This window comes from Juglans microcarpa x Juglans regia, chromosome 2S, assembly GCF_004785595.1.
Source record: "Juglans microcarpa x Juglans regia isolate MS1-56 chromosome 2S, Jm3101_v1.0, whole genome shotgun sequence".
Classification (NCBI taxonomy): domain Eukaryota; kingdom Viridiplantae; phylum Streptophyta; class Magnoliopsida; order Fagales; family Juglandaceae; genus Juglans; species Juglans microcarpa x Juglans regia.
In genome coordinates, this window is record NC_054597.1 from 7,722,649 (window position 1) to 7,738,511 (window position 15,863).

The window sequence follows — 15,863 nt, forward strand, 5'->3', positions numbered from 1 at the left end:
ATCTAATAAAATCTCGTTTCAGCCAGTGAGGAACAACTATGCAATCATGTCAATCCGTATTGAATTCTGTATACATTTATGTCGATATTCTCAAGATTTTAAGCAGCCAGCCTTACAATATTTACTGTATAGATTTGTCCAACAACATTAATTATTGTAAAGTATGTTTATTTTTCTTTTACTTAACATCTTTAACTTGTCCCGAAGTTAAAAGAGATTAAAAAAAAATGTTCAAACTTGATTTTAACCTTTCCTTTGCCCAATTGATTTGATTTTATTTATTTTTTTGTTGAATTTAAGCCATCGTTTAATGTTACTGCTTTGTGCAAGTGTGATCAGATACACTGATTACGACCATTGAGTTGAACTTTAAAATTGAAACCAGAAATTTCGGAGACTGGAAAAATAATTGAGAATAATGTTAGGCCTGTCGAAGATTTGGTTCAATACAGCTGCTTTCTGGGTCCCACCTTTTTTGTTCCCTTGCTTCTTAAGGTTTTTTTTTTTTTTTTTTAAATGTCTTCTTAAGTTCTTAAGCGGTAACCATTCCGTTTGCTTCTTAAGACTGCCAGCTATTAGATTGGAAGTTAGATTCCACTTAGATCAATTCACTTCATTTTAATTTTAACTTGAATATAATATTTAAATATTCAATTCTCAAATCATTAAATTCATATCAACTCAAAACATAATTACACGTGATCAGATCCACAACTTTTTTCAACTTAACATCTCTTTACATGTAGGACTTACAACTTTTTTCAATTTCTTATAAACACATTTAAATTCATTTTAACATCTAAACACATTTAAACTTATTTTATGTGAGTCTCAGAAAACTCACTTCACTATCTCAACTCACTATTATTTATAAAGAATTCAACATATCTCAACTCAGATCAACATCCAAAATTCATGAGTTTCCAGTTCTCCTTTTAATAAAAACTGATAAAGAAATTCTGCTAGTTACAAGTCTTTAGATAAATACAAAATTTATCGTGGGACATATTACAATTATAAAATATACCAAAATAATATAAATATATATTAACAAATAATCTCAATAAATTAAGAAGAATAGCCTCTCGGTTCGTTGCTATTTTATCGAGTTATTTTATTTTTAAGTTGATGTGTATAATACTACATTATTCACTTTATTTAAATAATAAAATTTGATTTATAAATTTAAATTTTAAAACTCATCTTTCAAATCCTTTATTATATATATAGGAGAATTTTACTAACCTATCTATCACGATTCACGTACCCACTGCCAACCGGAAAAACAACACGTTTTTGAGACAATACTATTGTATTTAAATTTACGTTGGCTTCTTGTTCTCTCTCTCATATTCATCATATGTCATAGAATCACAAAATAATTTGGTAGCGTCAGTCGCTCTCGTGTCACCTCCATCTCTCTCTTTCTCTCTCTCGTGGCACTGATTTTCATTTTTCCAATGTACTTTTCCCATTTCATGCAAAGAAGGAAAGACCAAAATGCAAGTGTGTCCCCACAAACTTTAATCATATAAACCCCTTCATTAACTTCCAAATTTTACCAATATCTTCCTCTTTTTTTTCTTTCTATTTCACCCAAAATCTTATCTTTTTCAATCCATCCCATCAAGATTACATACAAAATATTAATTTTATATGTATTATTCCTTGACTCTTTTAAATTAATTTTTACCGTTAAATTCTCATTTATTTTTCTAATTATAATACACTCCTCATGTGATGCAACATTTACGTGTGAAATCGTCATGCAACACTTTATTCCATGTCGATCGGTCATTTTACTAAAGAAGTAATACAAAACATATTATAAAAACAAGACATTTTATATAATTTACCAAAAAATGCAGCTTCTTTTTCATCTTATGCATAAAACACCCAACCCTATTGAGTGAGTCCCCCATAAACCTTACAATAATTCCATCCACGTGTTTGTGCACGTGCGGTGTTTCCTTTCTTCCTTCCTTCCCTCCCTTCTTTCATTGCTTTCTTTGTTCTAACTTCTCTCTCTCTCTTATGAATTTCGATTTCTTTCCTTGTTCATGCTAGAATGTTAATGCAAGTTGAAATGTCGAACAACTTCTTTTCTTTATTAGCTGTGGTCCGTTGGATCGCTGGTTTACTTGTGCTAGATATGGGCCTTTGGGCTTAGCACAAGAAGCCTCTAAGTCAATACTTTTTCTTTAATTGTTCCTTGCCACATGTCACAAGTGAGGAAAAAAAAAAAAAAAAAATTTATGTGTAGTCATCTTATACACTTTATTAATATGATTGATTATAGTATTTTTTTAATATAAATAATTATTTTAACTAATCACATCCATAAAATACATAAAAAATATATAAAAACGACTGTATGTAACAGAAATTGTACAAAAATAAACACCACCGCGTAATGCACCATTCAATGCTAGTCAATAGATACATTGCTGCTAGAAAGCCTTTGCAATGATGTCAAAGTTTTTATTTTTAGAAATTTCAAGTATATTTTTCAGAAAAATAAACGTATTATGTGATATTTATTAAATATTTAATTCATTTTAAATACACGCACATATAACAATAAAATATTATAAGACTCACAATCTTTATCCAGTTGTTCCAATAATAATATAGTGCTAAAAGTTAACAAAGCTATTTTAAAAATTTTAGATAAGAAAAATGATACAAGCTCAATTATTTTTATAATATTTTATATAATAATTTTTAAATATAAAAATTATTTTTATAATATTTTATATAATAATTTTTAAATATAAAAATATTTTTATAAAATAACTTATAAAAATAATATCACTTTTACTAAATAAGTTTATTTTACAATATTATATAAAATGTACGTGTCATTACATAAAGCTTGCCAACAGTATAGGTGACCCTAATGCTACTAGATCTAGTACAGTAGATTTGCATGGGTACGAATTATTTATAATTTTTTTTTACTAAAACCATTTGTTTTTAATAATTTAAAGAGAATTTATAAATAATATTTATGAAATGTACTGTAGGTAGATAATTTAATGCAACTATATAAAAGGCTTAGCATTAAGATGAAAGAGGTACCAAGAGATAATTTAATGTGGATAGTGCCTTTATTAATTACGAGCATGAATGAAATTAGTTAGATATTGAAACCACACGTGTACTCGAATGTAATGATGCTGTCAAGTAAAATAAAACGAAACGTGTCTGGTGAGATGGAAATCAATGACTGAATCTCTGAATGATATTGATGAGTACTTCCTCCTATTTCAACATTTTTATTTTTATTGCTGCCATTATATAATTGGTAATTAAATTTACGACGATGATTGTATAAGAGTTTAATACAATATATAAGCGAGCCGGATCATATCAAAAGGTTTTATCAAAAAATTGCTCAAACCTTATTAAAAATTTACTAAAATATCACAACAGATATCTTTATCGGATCGAATTATCAAATTGCTAGCTACAAATACACTCATAGTATGTTTGAGGCCTCATTTGAATTCAAAATACATCTCAACTTATCTAAAATATAATAAACAATTCAATTTTTTTAAATCTCAAAATAATTTTTTTAAATTTCCACGTAAAATATAATAAATAATTTAACTTTTATTCTACTATTCATAAATTATCTCAACTTATTTCTGAATCTAAACTATTTGAATGTCAAACTTATATCAACCTATCTCAAATCAATAATTGATGAGATTTATTATTTTTTTAATTTTTCATAAAAAGTTAAATATATTTTGACTTACTTTATATATTTAAATACATATTTTAATGAAATTAACAAAAATATTACTAATTATAAATTAACTCAAATCATATAAAATTAACTCAAACACAAGCTTAGACTTCCGTGCATAAAGGCCCAACACTTAAAAAGTTTTGAAGATTCTTAAGAGGGGGTGCTCCAATACTGAGAAAGGAGGACTCCTACAAACAGCCAAAACAAAAAAGATAGCTTAAATTAAAAATGATGGATTAACTTAAGGGAAGGAATCTCATTGACAGTAATGGACCAGTCATTGATCGCACGTACGCGGAAAGCTATTAGAGAGAGAGAGACAAAGAGACTGCTTTATAGAGAGAGAGAGTCGAAGAGTACGAAAGATTCAAATATTTTAATTGAGAGAAAAAAAAAAAAAAAAAAAAAAAAGAGAGAGCCATCTCAGTATGGAATCCAAATTTTTTTTTTATAAAAAAAATAAGTCTTACTAATAAAGAATAATTTTTTTACACTTTTTAAAGTGTGAGTCACATTTTTATAAATATTTATATAAAACTTGTCTATTTAAAATTTATATAAATTATTTCTCATTTTATAATTATAATTTAAGAAGCACGTTTTGTTTTGTTTGTTTTTTTTTTGGGAAACTAGACGAAATATGAGTGAACGTCCGTGTCTCCTCGTATCTAACGATTTCAGTTCTAACAGAAATTGGGTCAAATCTCTAGAGCCTTTAATAATATATAAATATGAGATATAATCTAAATAGCATTGTAAATGTATTATTATATTTAATATTGAGCTCATTTTATATTTATTGTGCTTATTTGGCAAAACATAATTAGGTTAAAGAATTAGGAAAAAATATTTGATTAATTGCTGATAGTATTTAATGTTATAGAGTATATTTAATGTGTTTATTTGGCAAAACATAATTAGTCAAAAATTAGAAAAAAATATTTATTATTTTATTTATTAACACAATTATTTATTAAAATATAATTATTGTTCATATGGAAGTTTTCTACGTTATTTAATATAAAAAATATTAATATGTTAATTTTTTTTATAATTATAAGAAATTTCAAAATATAAGAATTGTTTATAAGTTGATTATAAAAGAAAAAAATAATTACCATTTGAATAGTGAATTGAGATGAAAGTTGAAAATTAAATAAAATATTGTTAAAATATTATTATTATTTTAAGATTTTTAAAAAAATTAAATTATTTATTATATTTTATATAAAAATTTAAAAAATTTATAAAGATAAAATGAGATAAAAAATTTTCATTATCTCATTTTACTGGCGGGGAAGTGAGAGAGACAAAATAGACGAGAGAGAAAAAAGATTATAAACGGCAGCAAAAACCAGAAGGAAGAGAGGGTGGCGTGGCGTGGCGTGGAGTGGAATGGCATGTCATGTGAGCAACAGCTGTGTTCCTTCTTCTGTCCACTCCTCCCTCTTCCTTCCACTTGATAAATACCTCTTCTTCCCTTCCTCACTCCCGCTTTTGACTTCTCTCTCTCTCTCTCTCTCTCTCTCTCCCTTGATAAAGAAACCCAGTACTACTTTCTCTCTCAAAAACCAGAGTTTTCTTATAAGCCCCACCCCCTCTCCCTCTCTCTCTCCCTAATGGAAGCCCTGAGACCCTAAGACACCTAATCCCTTGCAGCATCCAAAATGAAACCTTTCTGCCTCTCAAGCTCTCACTTCTGTCTTTTTCTCCTCTCCTTCGCTTTCCTGACCTCCCTCCGAGCCTCTCCGGCTTCCTTCTCTTCCTCACCCGGTAAAGACACCCAGCAGCTCATTAACTTCAAAGCCGCTCTCCCTAACTCAACCCTTCTCTCCGACTGGCTCCCCAACCGAGACCCATGTACCTTCACCGGCATTTCCTGTAAAGCCTTCCGGGTTTCCTCCATTGACCTCAGCTCCACCTTTCTAAGTACCAACTTCAGCCTCGTCTCCGCCTTCCTACTCTCCCTTGACCACCTTGAAACCCTTTCTCTACATTCCACCAATCTCTCCGGCACCATTTCTTTCGCTCCCGGATCCAAATGTAACACTGTCTTATCCACCGTAGATCTCTCTTACAACAGCCTCTCCGGCTCTCTCTCCGACCTCTCCAACTTGGGTTCGTGCTCGGCTTTGAAATCGCTCAACCTCTCCAATAATCTCCTCGACTCTCCTTCCTCCACGAAAAATGCACTGAAACTCGGTCTCGAGGTTCTTGATCTCTCTTTCAACAAGCTCTCCGGGGCAACCGTTTTCCCCTGGCTGTTTTCAGCCGGTTGCAACGGTATGCAACGCTTGGCCTTAGAGGGAAACAAGCTCACGGGCGACATAGCGACCGTCTCCACCTGCGCCACCCTGCAGTATCTGGACCTCTCCTCCAACAATTTCTCTGTGGATATTCCTTCTTTCGGAGATTGCTTGGCTCTGGAGCACCTCGACTTATCTGTCAACAAGTTCTCAGGGGACATCGGCCACGCTCTCTCCTCGTGCAGCCATCTCGCGTTCTTGAACCTCTCTAACAACCATTTTTCCGGACTCATTCCGGCGCTCCCTGCAGAGAAACTGAGTCTCCTTTCTCTCTCCGGCAACGACTTCCAGGGTGTGATTCCCTCGTGGCTTGCCGGCGCGTGTGCTTCCGGCGTCCTCGTGGAGCTCGACCTTTCGACCAACAACCTCTCCGGTACGGTCCCGGCGGGTTTGAGCGTTTGTTCTTCGTTGGAGTCATTTGATGTAAGTTCAAACAAGCTCTACGGTAAATTACCAGTTGAAGTATTCGCAAAGATGAGCAATTTAAAGAAGTTGGACCTGTCTTTCAATAGTTTCTTCGGTGCTTTGCCTGATTCTTTGTCGAAGCTAGTGGGATTAGAGACGTTAGATCTTAGTTCCAATAATCTGTCTGGCTCTATTCCCATCACTCTCTGCGAAGCTCCCGGTAATAGCTTGAAAGAGCTATTCTTACAGAACAATCTGTTTTCCGGTTGGATTCCTGCGAGTTTGAGCAACTGTTCTCAGCTGGTATCTCTGGATTTGAGCTTCAATTATCTCTCGGGAACGATCCCTTCGAGTTTGGGAACGTTGTCCAAACTCCGGGACATGATACTCTGGTTGAATCAGCTACACGGGGAAATCCCACAAGAGCTCATGTACATCCAAACGCTCGAGAATCTGATCCTGGACTTCAACGAATTGACGGGGACGATTCCTTCGGGGTTGAGCAACTGCACCAACCTGAATTGGATCTCCTTGTCGAACAACCGTTTGAGTGGTGAGATTCCAGGGTGGATTGGGCAGTTGTCGAACCTTGCAATACTCAAACTGAGTAACAATTCATTCCATGGGAGGATTCCGCCGGAGCTCGGGGACTGTAAGAGCTTGATATGGTTGGATCTCAATACCAATTACTTGAATGGATCTATCCCGTCTGCGCTTTTCAGGCAATCTGGCAATATTGCGGTAAATTTCATAAGTGGGAAGACGTATGTGTATATCAAGAACGATGGGAGTAAAGAATGCCATGGAGCTGGGAATTTGCTTGAGTTTGCAGGTATTAGCCAAACCCTGCTGAATAGGATTTCAACCAGGAACCCTTGCAATTTCACTAGAGTATATGGAGGTAAGATTCAGCCCACATTTAACCACAATGGGTCTATGATTTTTCTTGATATTTCGCATAACATGTTGTCCGGCAGTATTCCAAAGGAAATGGGAAAAATGTTCTATCTATATATATTGAATTTGGGCCATAACAATATATCTGGAACAATCCCAGAAGAGCTGGGGTACTTAAAGAGTCTCAACATTCTCGATCTTTCTAGCAATAGACTTGAAGGGACGATCCCACAGTCCATCACTGGACTTTCTTTGCTTACGGAGATGGATGTGTCGAATAACTATCTCACTGGAATGATTCCCGAAATGGGGCAGCTTGACACTTTTCCAGCGTATAAATTTCAGAATAATTCTGGTCTCTGTGGTTATCCTCTTCCTAAATGTGGGGGGGATTTGGCCTCGGGTCCGAATTCCGAGCACCAGAAGTCCCATAGGAGGCAAGCATCCCTTGCTGGAAGTGTGGCAATGGGATTGTTGTTTTCCCTCTTCTGTATCTTTGGTTTGATCATAGTTGCCATCGAAATCAAGAAAAGGAGGAAGAAGAAGGAAATGACACTTGATGATTATAATGAGAGTCGTTCCCACTCGGGCATAGCCAATATCAATTGGAAGTTAATCAGTGCCCGTGAAGCATTAAGCATTCACCTTACAGCATTTGAGAAACCCCTTATGAAGTTCACTTTTGCTGATCTTCTGGAAGCAACAAACGGCTTTCACAACGACAGCCTTATTGGTTCTGGTGGTTTTGGCGACGTGTACAAAGCGCGATTGAAAGGCGGGAGCATTGTTGCCATTAAGAAACTTAAATATATTAGCGGACAGGGTGATCGGGAATTCACCGCTGAAATGAAAACCATTGGAAAAATTAAGCACAGGAACCTTGTCCCTCTTCTGGGTTACTGCAAAGTAGGAGAAGAAAGGCTCTTGGTTTATGAGTACATGAGGTATGGAAGCTTAGATGATGTTCTCCATGGCCAAAAGAAAGTTGGGATAAAGCTGAACTGGGCTGCAAGGAGAAAGATTGCCATTGGGGCTGCAAGGGGATTGGCTTTTCTGCATCACAATTGCATACCACACATCCTTCACAGGGATATGAAATCGAGCAATGTTCTGGTTGATGAAAACTTGGAAGCCAGAGTCTCTGATTTTGGAATGGCCAGGCTTTTGAGTTCAATGGATACCCATTTAAGCGTCAGCACTTTAGCAGGAACTCCTGGCTATGTCCCTCCTGAATACTATCAGAGCTTCAGATGTACTCCTAGTGGTGATGTCTACAGTTATGGAGTAGTCTTGCTTGAGCTGCTAACTGGGAAACGATCTACGGATTCGCCTGATTTTGGTGACAACAATCTTGTGGGGTGGGTGAAACAGCAAGTCAAAGTGAGAGTAAGTGATGTTTTTGATCCGGTGCTCATGAAAGAGGATCCCGGGCTTGAGATTGAGCTTTTACGACACTTAGAGGTTGCATGTGCCTGCTTGAATGATCGGCCGATGCGACGACCCACAATGATTCAAGTGATGGCAATGTTCAAGGAAATCCAAGCAGGGTCTGGGATGGACTCTCAATCTACCATTGCCACCGAAGATGGAGCTTTCAGTGCAGCTGAAATGGTAGAGATGAGTATAAAAGAAGCCTCTGAACTGATCAAGCAGTAGATCAACAGTTTCAAGCAATTTTCAAGAGCGTTCTTTGGAACCAAGAAAGAAGAAAGGTGGAGATGAATTTCTTTGCTCCCCCAGAAATTTCCCCTCTTCTTTAGCACTTCAAGTGGCATAAAAACTGCTGCTGCTGCATCTGTGCATGTATCTCTGTGATTTAATGTATGTAATCTTGTTATTTATACATAGAAGGTTGTTTAACTTGCAAGTTATAAAACCTGTATATAACAGTCTTAAGTTGTTGTTCTGTACTGGTTCGTAGATTTTCTTCACGAGTGAACTTTTCATTCAGATCATGTAATCCTCAAAAGTGGCCATTGCATCTGTTACCTCAGTGATGGTGACTATAAGTGGAGGGTTCTTTTGGCCCTTTCTTCATGCTATTGCTGCTTGACTTGCTCTCTCTCTCTCTCTCTCTCTCTCTCTCTGTGTGATGACCCAACTTTTGTTCCATTTTTATAATATAAATTAATGCCAAGAAATGTCCCCGTGTTCTGCAAAATATACTGAAATCATGGCACCAATGGAGTCAGAGATTCGTAACTCCATCATGTGTGCAAAACCTTCACTGATTCAGTATTCGGATATCGTATTTATGAATTTAATGTCGTCTTCATCTTTCTCTTATCTATGTTCGTAGTCAAATGAAGAATAGCTTCGAAACTGTAGAAAGCTTTCTGCATTCCAAGGAACATCCAAAAAGTTCAAAGACAAGTGCATGAATGTGGGAAACCCCAAGTGCTGTTTTCCATTTTTTTTTTTTTAAGAATAATTGTATATTAAATCCTATATACCACACACTTATTTGTCATAATTTAATTTGTAAAATAAATTTTAATATTAATATATCTTGAATTTAAAGTGGGCTTATCTATTAATTATTTACATTAATATTCATTAACAAAAGATTATTATCATTCCTGGTGGAAGATTTTTGAACCATGTTTTTTGAGAGAAATAATATTTATAGTTTTAAAATGTACAAGTTTCGCATATTCACTTTAAAAAAAAGTGAATAAATATGAAATTCACATGAAAAAAATCATTTTTTTTAAAGAAATATCTTATTTTTTTTTTTAAATAAAATGGGTTGTATTTGCATGCTCTAAAACTGTATCCTGTCCAACTCTATTTTTTAATTCATACCCCAGTTTTATCCAGAAATTAAGAAGGCAGGGACCATTTCTCTTTAAACCCCTATTCTATATACTCTTGGGAGTTTCTCTATTTCTTTTGCCATTCACATCTATGGCTGTACCATCTATAAAAACTAGTCCAAATCTCAATAACTCCAAAACCTATGCACAAAACTGGCAGCATGCTCCTCAAGTGTCAATAATAATCAATCTTGGAATTTCTTTTTTTTTTTTTTTAAATATTATCCTCTCCTTTCTATAAAAACAAAGCAAATTAAAAATAGAAATTTTGTCTCTTGTCGATCGACAAAATGTGCACATCACACGTGGCCTTGACCTAGGAAGTAATAATTTATTTATTTTATTTTATAAGCATGCATTAACTTAGCACGAAAACAAATGCATACAAGTTGTTTAATTGCTGTCATCGATGAACATTATCAACATGATGTTGCTTCAGATCTTGACTTTTCAGTCATGAGCACCAAATTATCAATCAGGACTCACATGGGCAAAGCCCACATGGCTTAGGCTATAAAATATGCAAATATTAATTTAGAATTATATGTATATAAATAATAAAAGTGGCCATGATTGAAAATTATATAAATGTTGGGAGTTTTGAATGGAGGTAGCAAATGATGCCAAATAGTCATTATTCTAAAGATTAAAAAAAAAAAAAAAAAAACTAACTATCAAATGTATAGATTAATTTGGTTCATAAAAATAGTTTATAGATTAACACTGATGTAGCTTATTGTGTTACATCATATATTTTTACTATAAAGAAAATCTAATTTATAAACTTTGGATTATAATTTATATTGTTTTGATTTAAGATTATGTGAGAAAAGTTATAATTGGGGGGTCAATTTGGTGTTGGCACTGTTATGCATGAAATTCAGGGTTGAATTAGTGGACATTGTCGGAGAAACTGAGTTTATATTAAAGGCCATTACTCCACTTTTTGCCAATGATAGCGAAAAATACCAATATTTGGCTAATGAAAAAAAGGTACTTTCTATCAATGTTTTGAATATGGTATTGGTATTCGTTTTGGTCGAACCATTCAAACAAGATATTTTAGTATAGGTATCTTTTTAGATACTATTTTAAAATAATTTATATATAAATAAATTATATATAAATATATATAAATTATATTTTAAAATAATAGTCTATATATGAATAAATTATATATAAATTATAAATAATCTAGTCTAAATTAGAGGATAAAAAAATGAACTTATTGTTTGAAGAAAAGAAAAAAAGAAAAAGAAGAAAGTAAAAGCCGAAATATCGATCTGTACGAGTCAAAATATCAGTCAGTGTTGAAATGGCTGAAATTTTGACCGGTATAAAACTATACCCTTATCTATACCGACTATATTATATAAACGAAATATTTCGGTCGAATCGGCAGTACAGTACAAAATTCAAAACCTTACTTTATACTTCAAAAGTAGCTAATAATTTTCTCATTCTCATAGTTTTTGGTATCTTTAAAATTATTTTATTTGCGTAGGATGGTGGATTAATACCGGTTCTCAGAGATTAATTGAGGTTAAAATTTAAAACCTTGGGGAAAAAAAACCACATCCTGTTATTTGTTTATTCATTAATATCAAATTCCAAAAAAAAAAAAAAAAGAGTAAGGAGGCTTTCCTCAAAGAGTCGGGCTACTCTGCCGCCGCTCATGTTTATCGCTTTTGAGTTTTGGTTTTTTTTTTCAATTTTTTTCATAATTTTTAATATATTTAAATATTTTAAAAAATTTAAAAAAAATCTAATACACTTAAAATCACTTTCTTAATCACTAAATAATAATAATAAAAATTTGTCAAGTGGTCAAATGAAGCTGTACAAATGGGAGGGCAAAGTAGTATTTTCTTTCCTCAAAATTTCTTCCCTGCCAACTATGCTAATATACTGTCATAGCAATAAACTATATGCTATAAATAATAATTTAGTTAAAAAAAAAAAAATCTCTCCTTTTGTTTTATTCTGAGGGTTACAGCTTACTCTCAATTAGATTACAGAAAATACATGTAGTAAAATTGCTACTATGCATGTACGGTACAAGTACAGGCCGTTGTACCTTTAAGATTTTATTTATTTATTTAAAAAAGCAATAAAAATGTCATATATATGTATATATATAAGAAATCATATTATGTTAATTAGCGTTAAATATTGCTTTTAGAAATTTGGAGGAACAGACATCATGTTGAAGGTATTTGTATTGATAGGTACAATTTGCATGGCATTAATTTAATTAAATGATATATGGAATGCATGCGCAAGACATCTGTAGCTGATTCCTCGATACCGTCCCCTTGTCACTATGTGGCCAATTTGGTGTTCACTATAAATGCCATTCATGTTTATTACTCGACATAGGCCATTGTTTTGAGGTCATATGACAGCTGGTGTGTCTCTGGGAAGAGTCTTGGAATCGACATGCTAGCTGTCTCGGAGCCCGGAGGTGATTGATTTATAAGATTGGGAAAACATCGCCATTACTTGTCTATCTTACTAGATGAATGTTAGGTCTATAGAAAAGATTTACAAAAGAATTACTTTACATATTTGTGTGACTTTATATGAATCATATTATAGACTATAATTCTTTTACAATAAAAAAGTTTTTATATTAATAATAAAGAAGTTTGATTTAGAAACACATTTTTCTTTTCTTTTTATTAATGTTATTTCTAGCGATGTCAACAATAATACAAAAAAGGATTTGTAATACATCGGTTACCATTCACTCTCATACCTAACAGTTTTTTTTTTTCATAAGATGTAGGGTGTGTGATAATAAATAGTGAATGATACGAAGAACTTTTTAAAAAAATAACCTTGGGAACCTAGTGGAGATGTCTCCAATAGAGAGAAATCATGTTCTCTTAATCCAGTCAAATCATGTTTGCAGTATGTACCTGTGGGTATATTTATAAAGATGAGCTTTGCTACTTATCATTCTCACACACCATACTTTTTTTTTTTTTTTTTTGGTTTTGTTTTTCTTAAACTAATTGAATTTTTTTACTTATTATCCATATATCACATATTTAGTAAGAGAAAAAATATAGTATGGTGTATGAAAATGATGAATAAAATTTTTCTTATAAAGACTGAGCTGCCCTGTATGGTGTGCCTTGCATGGTCTGAGATAGACTCCATTGGATGAGGTTTCTTATCGATTACTATAGTCCCCTAAGAGCCTTATCTTAGGGTCTAAAGTGTGTTTTATTTAGCTTTAACCTTTCATTGCCTTATATCACATGGATCTCTTGTGATCGTGCCTTTGGCGCCCGTTATCATTTCCTCGCCTATTGCGTGTAATGAACCCCATCATTCTTTCCTCGCGTGTGACGGGTTTTTATGCCTTACACTTTCTATTAGTTTATGTTTGGATGTTGAAATGAGTTGAATTAAATTGAGTTGAGATAATAAAATATTGTTAGAATATTATTTTTTAATATTATTATTATTTTAAGATTTGAAAAAGTTAAATTATTTATTATATTTTGTATTGAAATTTAAAAAAATTGTAATAATGAGTTAATCATCCAAACGAAATGCGTTGATACTTAGCCACTTGAATTTGTCCTCTCAAAATTATCATTAGTGTAATTGTATTTTTTTTTCAAATATTTTTTTAAACATTCTTAATCATTAAGAGAAAAAAATACATAATTTCATTGATAGTTAATTTCTTAATCATTAAATAAAAAAAATTAAAATATCCGAACGATAATTTTGAGGGAGCAAATTCATGGAGCCAAATATCATTCTCCTTTCATTAATTGCCAAGCTGAAATTGTATTGCAAACGTATTGACTAAATTATTAATATAATAGAAACGAGAGATCCTAATTCCTTCTCCGTTGGTACTTAATTATCAACATTCCAAAAGTCTACATTTCTTATTAGACTAATTAAATTTTTAATCCATTAATACCTTAACTTATATGCGTGCTTTGCCTCTAGTATAATTGATTCGCCAAATCATTAATTTGAAAATACTCCTGATATATATGTTACATATATATGACCTGCATACATATGCAATTAGAAAATAATTTTGGGATTGAAAGCACTTTTGATATATATCGCATGTGTAGAATTTTTGGAAAAGACAACGTGATACTATACACCATACATCTGAACTTTTGATCTTAGAGGTTAGGTTTCGTTTGGATGTTAAGCTGAGTTGAGATAGTATATTGAGTTTTGTGGAGTCTTACCTAAGATGAGTTTAAATGTATTTGAATGCTAAGATAAATTTAGATATATTTATAAGAAGTGAAAAAAAGTTATGAGTCTCGTATGTAAATAAATATTTAGTTGAAAAAAATTATAAGTTTCACGTATAAAAAAATTTTGAATTGAGATAAATTTTATAATTTAAAAATGTGATGTTTAAACGTTAGATTCATAAAGTTAGTTTGAACCACTTGGCCTCGTTTGTATTCATAATCTATTTCAATTCATCTAAATTTATTTCACTACTATTCAGTAATTTTAACTCACAACTCTTACTATTATTCACAACTCATCTCAACTCATCTTTAAATCTAAACTATACCTAAATAGCATTTTGCTATCTACTGTACCACCTGTCTTCCTGTAGTGTAAACCACAGATATCTGCAACAACCCGCGTCCAGGCGTGTAATTTTCTGTGTAACTATTAGCATTGCTGTCACGCAAAGTCGTTTTTGGAACCGAAAATATGCAGAATTTGTGTGTGTACACGTGAGACAGGGTTGGTTGGCGTGAGTAAGACCCTAGTACTGAAGCATTCAGTCCAACACGTGCAGAACAGAACAGCGCAGAGGTGGGCTGGGCAACACGTGGGGCTACGGGCCACGTGGGCCTGTCTGAGGGGTTACCCTACAGCGTCGCCTTCTCCTACTACGCTGCCGTCGCTTTCAGGTCCCCTATATAAAATCGACCTCCAAAAGTGACTTTCCCACCGTGTGACCCCTTTAGAGATAACTCTCAAATCAAGGCCAGGCAACCTTAACTTTGGTGTTTTTTAATCTGTCAAATTCTGTTCACGTCAAATTATTTCCTATGACTTTTGACCTTAATCTAGGACATAATTAATGACTAATATTAATTAAAAAAGTGTTAGTTAAAGACTTTTTTTTTTCTCTTTTTTCTTCAAATATTTTTTAAATCACTTTAAATATTTTTAAAAATAAAATAAAATTTATAAATTTATTAAAAAATAATTTCTTAATCATTAAGTAAAAAAAATCGATACAAAATATGTTTACAAAAATTCGGTGGCTCTGTCATTTATCGAAGACTCTTATACTATATACCATCTATCTCTTGGTATAATTTAATTAATAAAATTTAAAGTTTTAAAATTTATATTTCAAGTTAAATTATGCTACTATATGGTGTAAAGACATGTAAATAAAATGATTTTTTTTCAATAAATAATAAAATTAAGAAAATGATATTTCTGAATGGACCAAAATGGCAACCGTTTTACAAACACTGATCCTTTTCGAAGTCAGACTTAGCCATCGATACCAACTCTACTAACAGTCTACCACACGTGGAAACTTGACCGGATGAGGCTCGGGCAGCAGACAGCTAACGGGTAGTGTATGGTGGCAACCGAACAAGAGATAGCACAGTGAAGATCCATAATTGAAAGACATGCCGTAGGCCCATC

At 32.9% G+C, this 15,863-nt stretch overlaps 1 protein-coding gene across 1 annotated transcript; it reads left to right on the forward strand.

Moving 5' to 3' along the window:
- Positions 1–5,154: 5,154 nt before the first annotated feature.
- Positions 5,155–9,410, forward strand: LOC121251698 (brassinosteroid LRR receptor kinase-like). Its single transcript, XM_041151021.1, has one exon. It carries the CDS (start codon positions 5,428–5,430, stop codon positions 9,022–9,024), a length of 3,597 nt encoding a protein of 1,198 aa, XP_041006955.1. The 5' UTR covers positions 5,155–5,427; the 3' UTR covers positions 9,025–9,410.
- Positions 9,411–15,863: the final 6,453 nt, after the last annotated feature.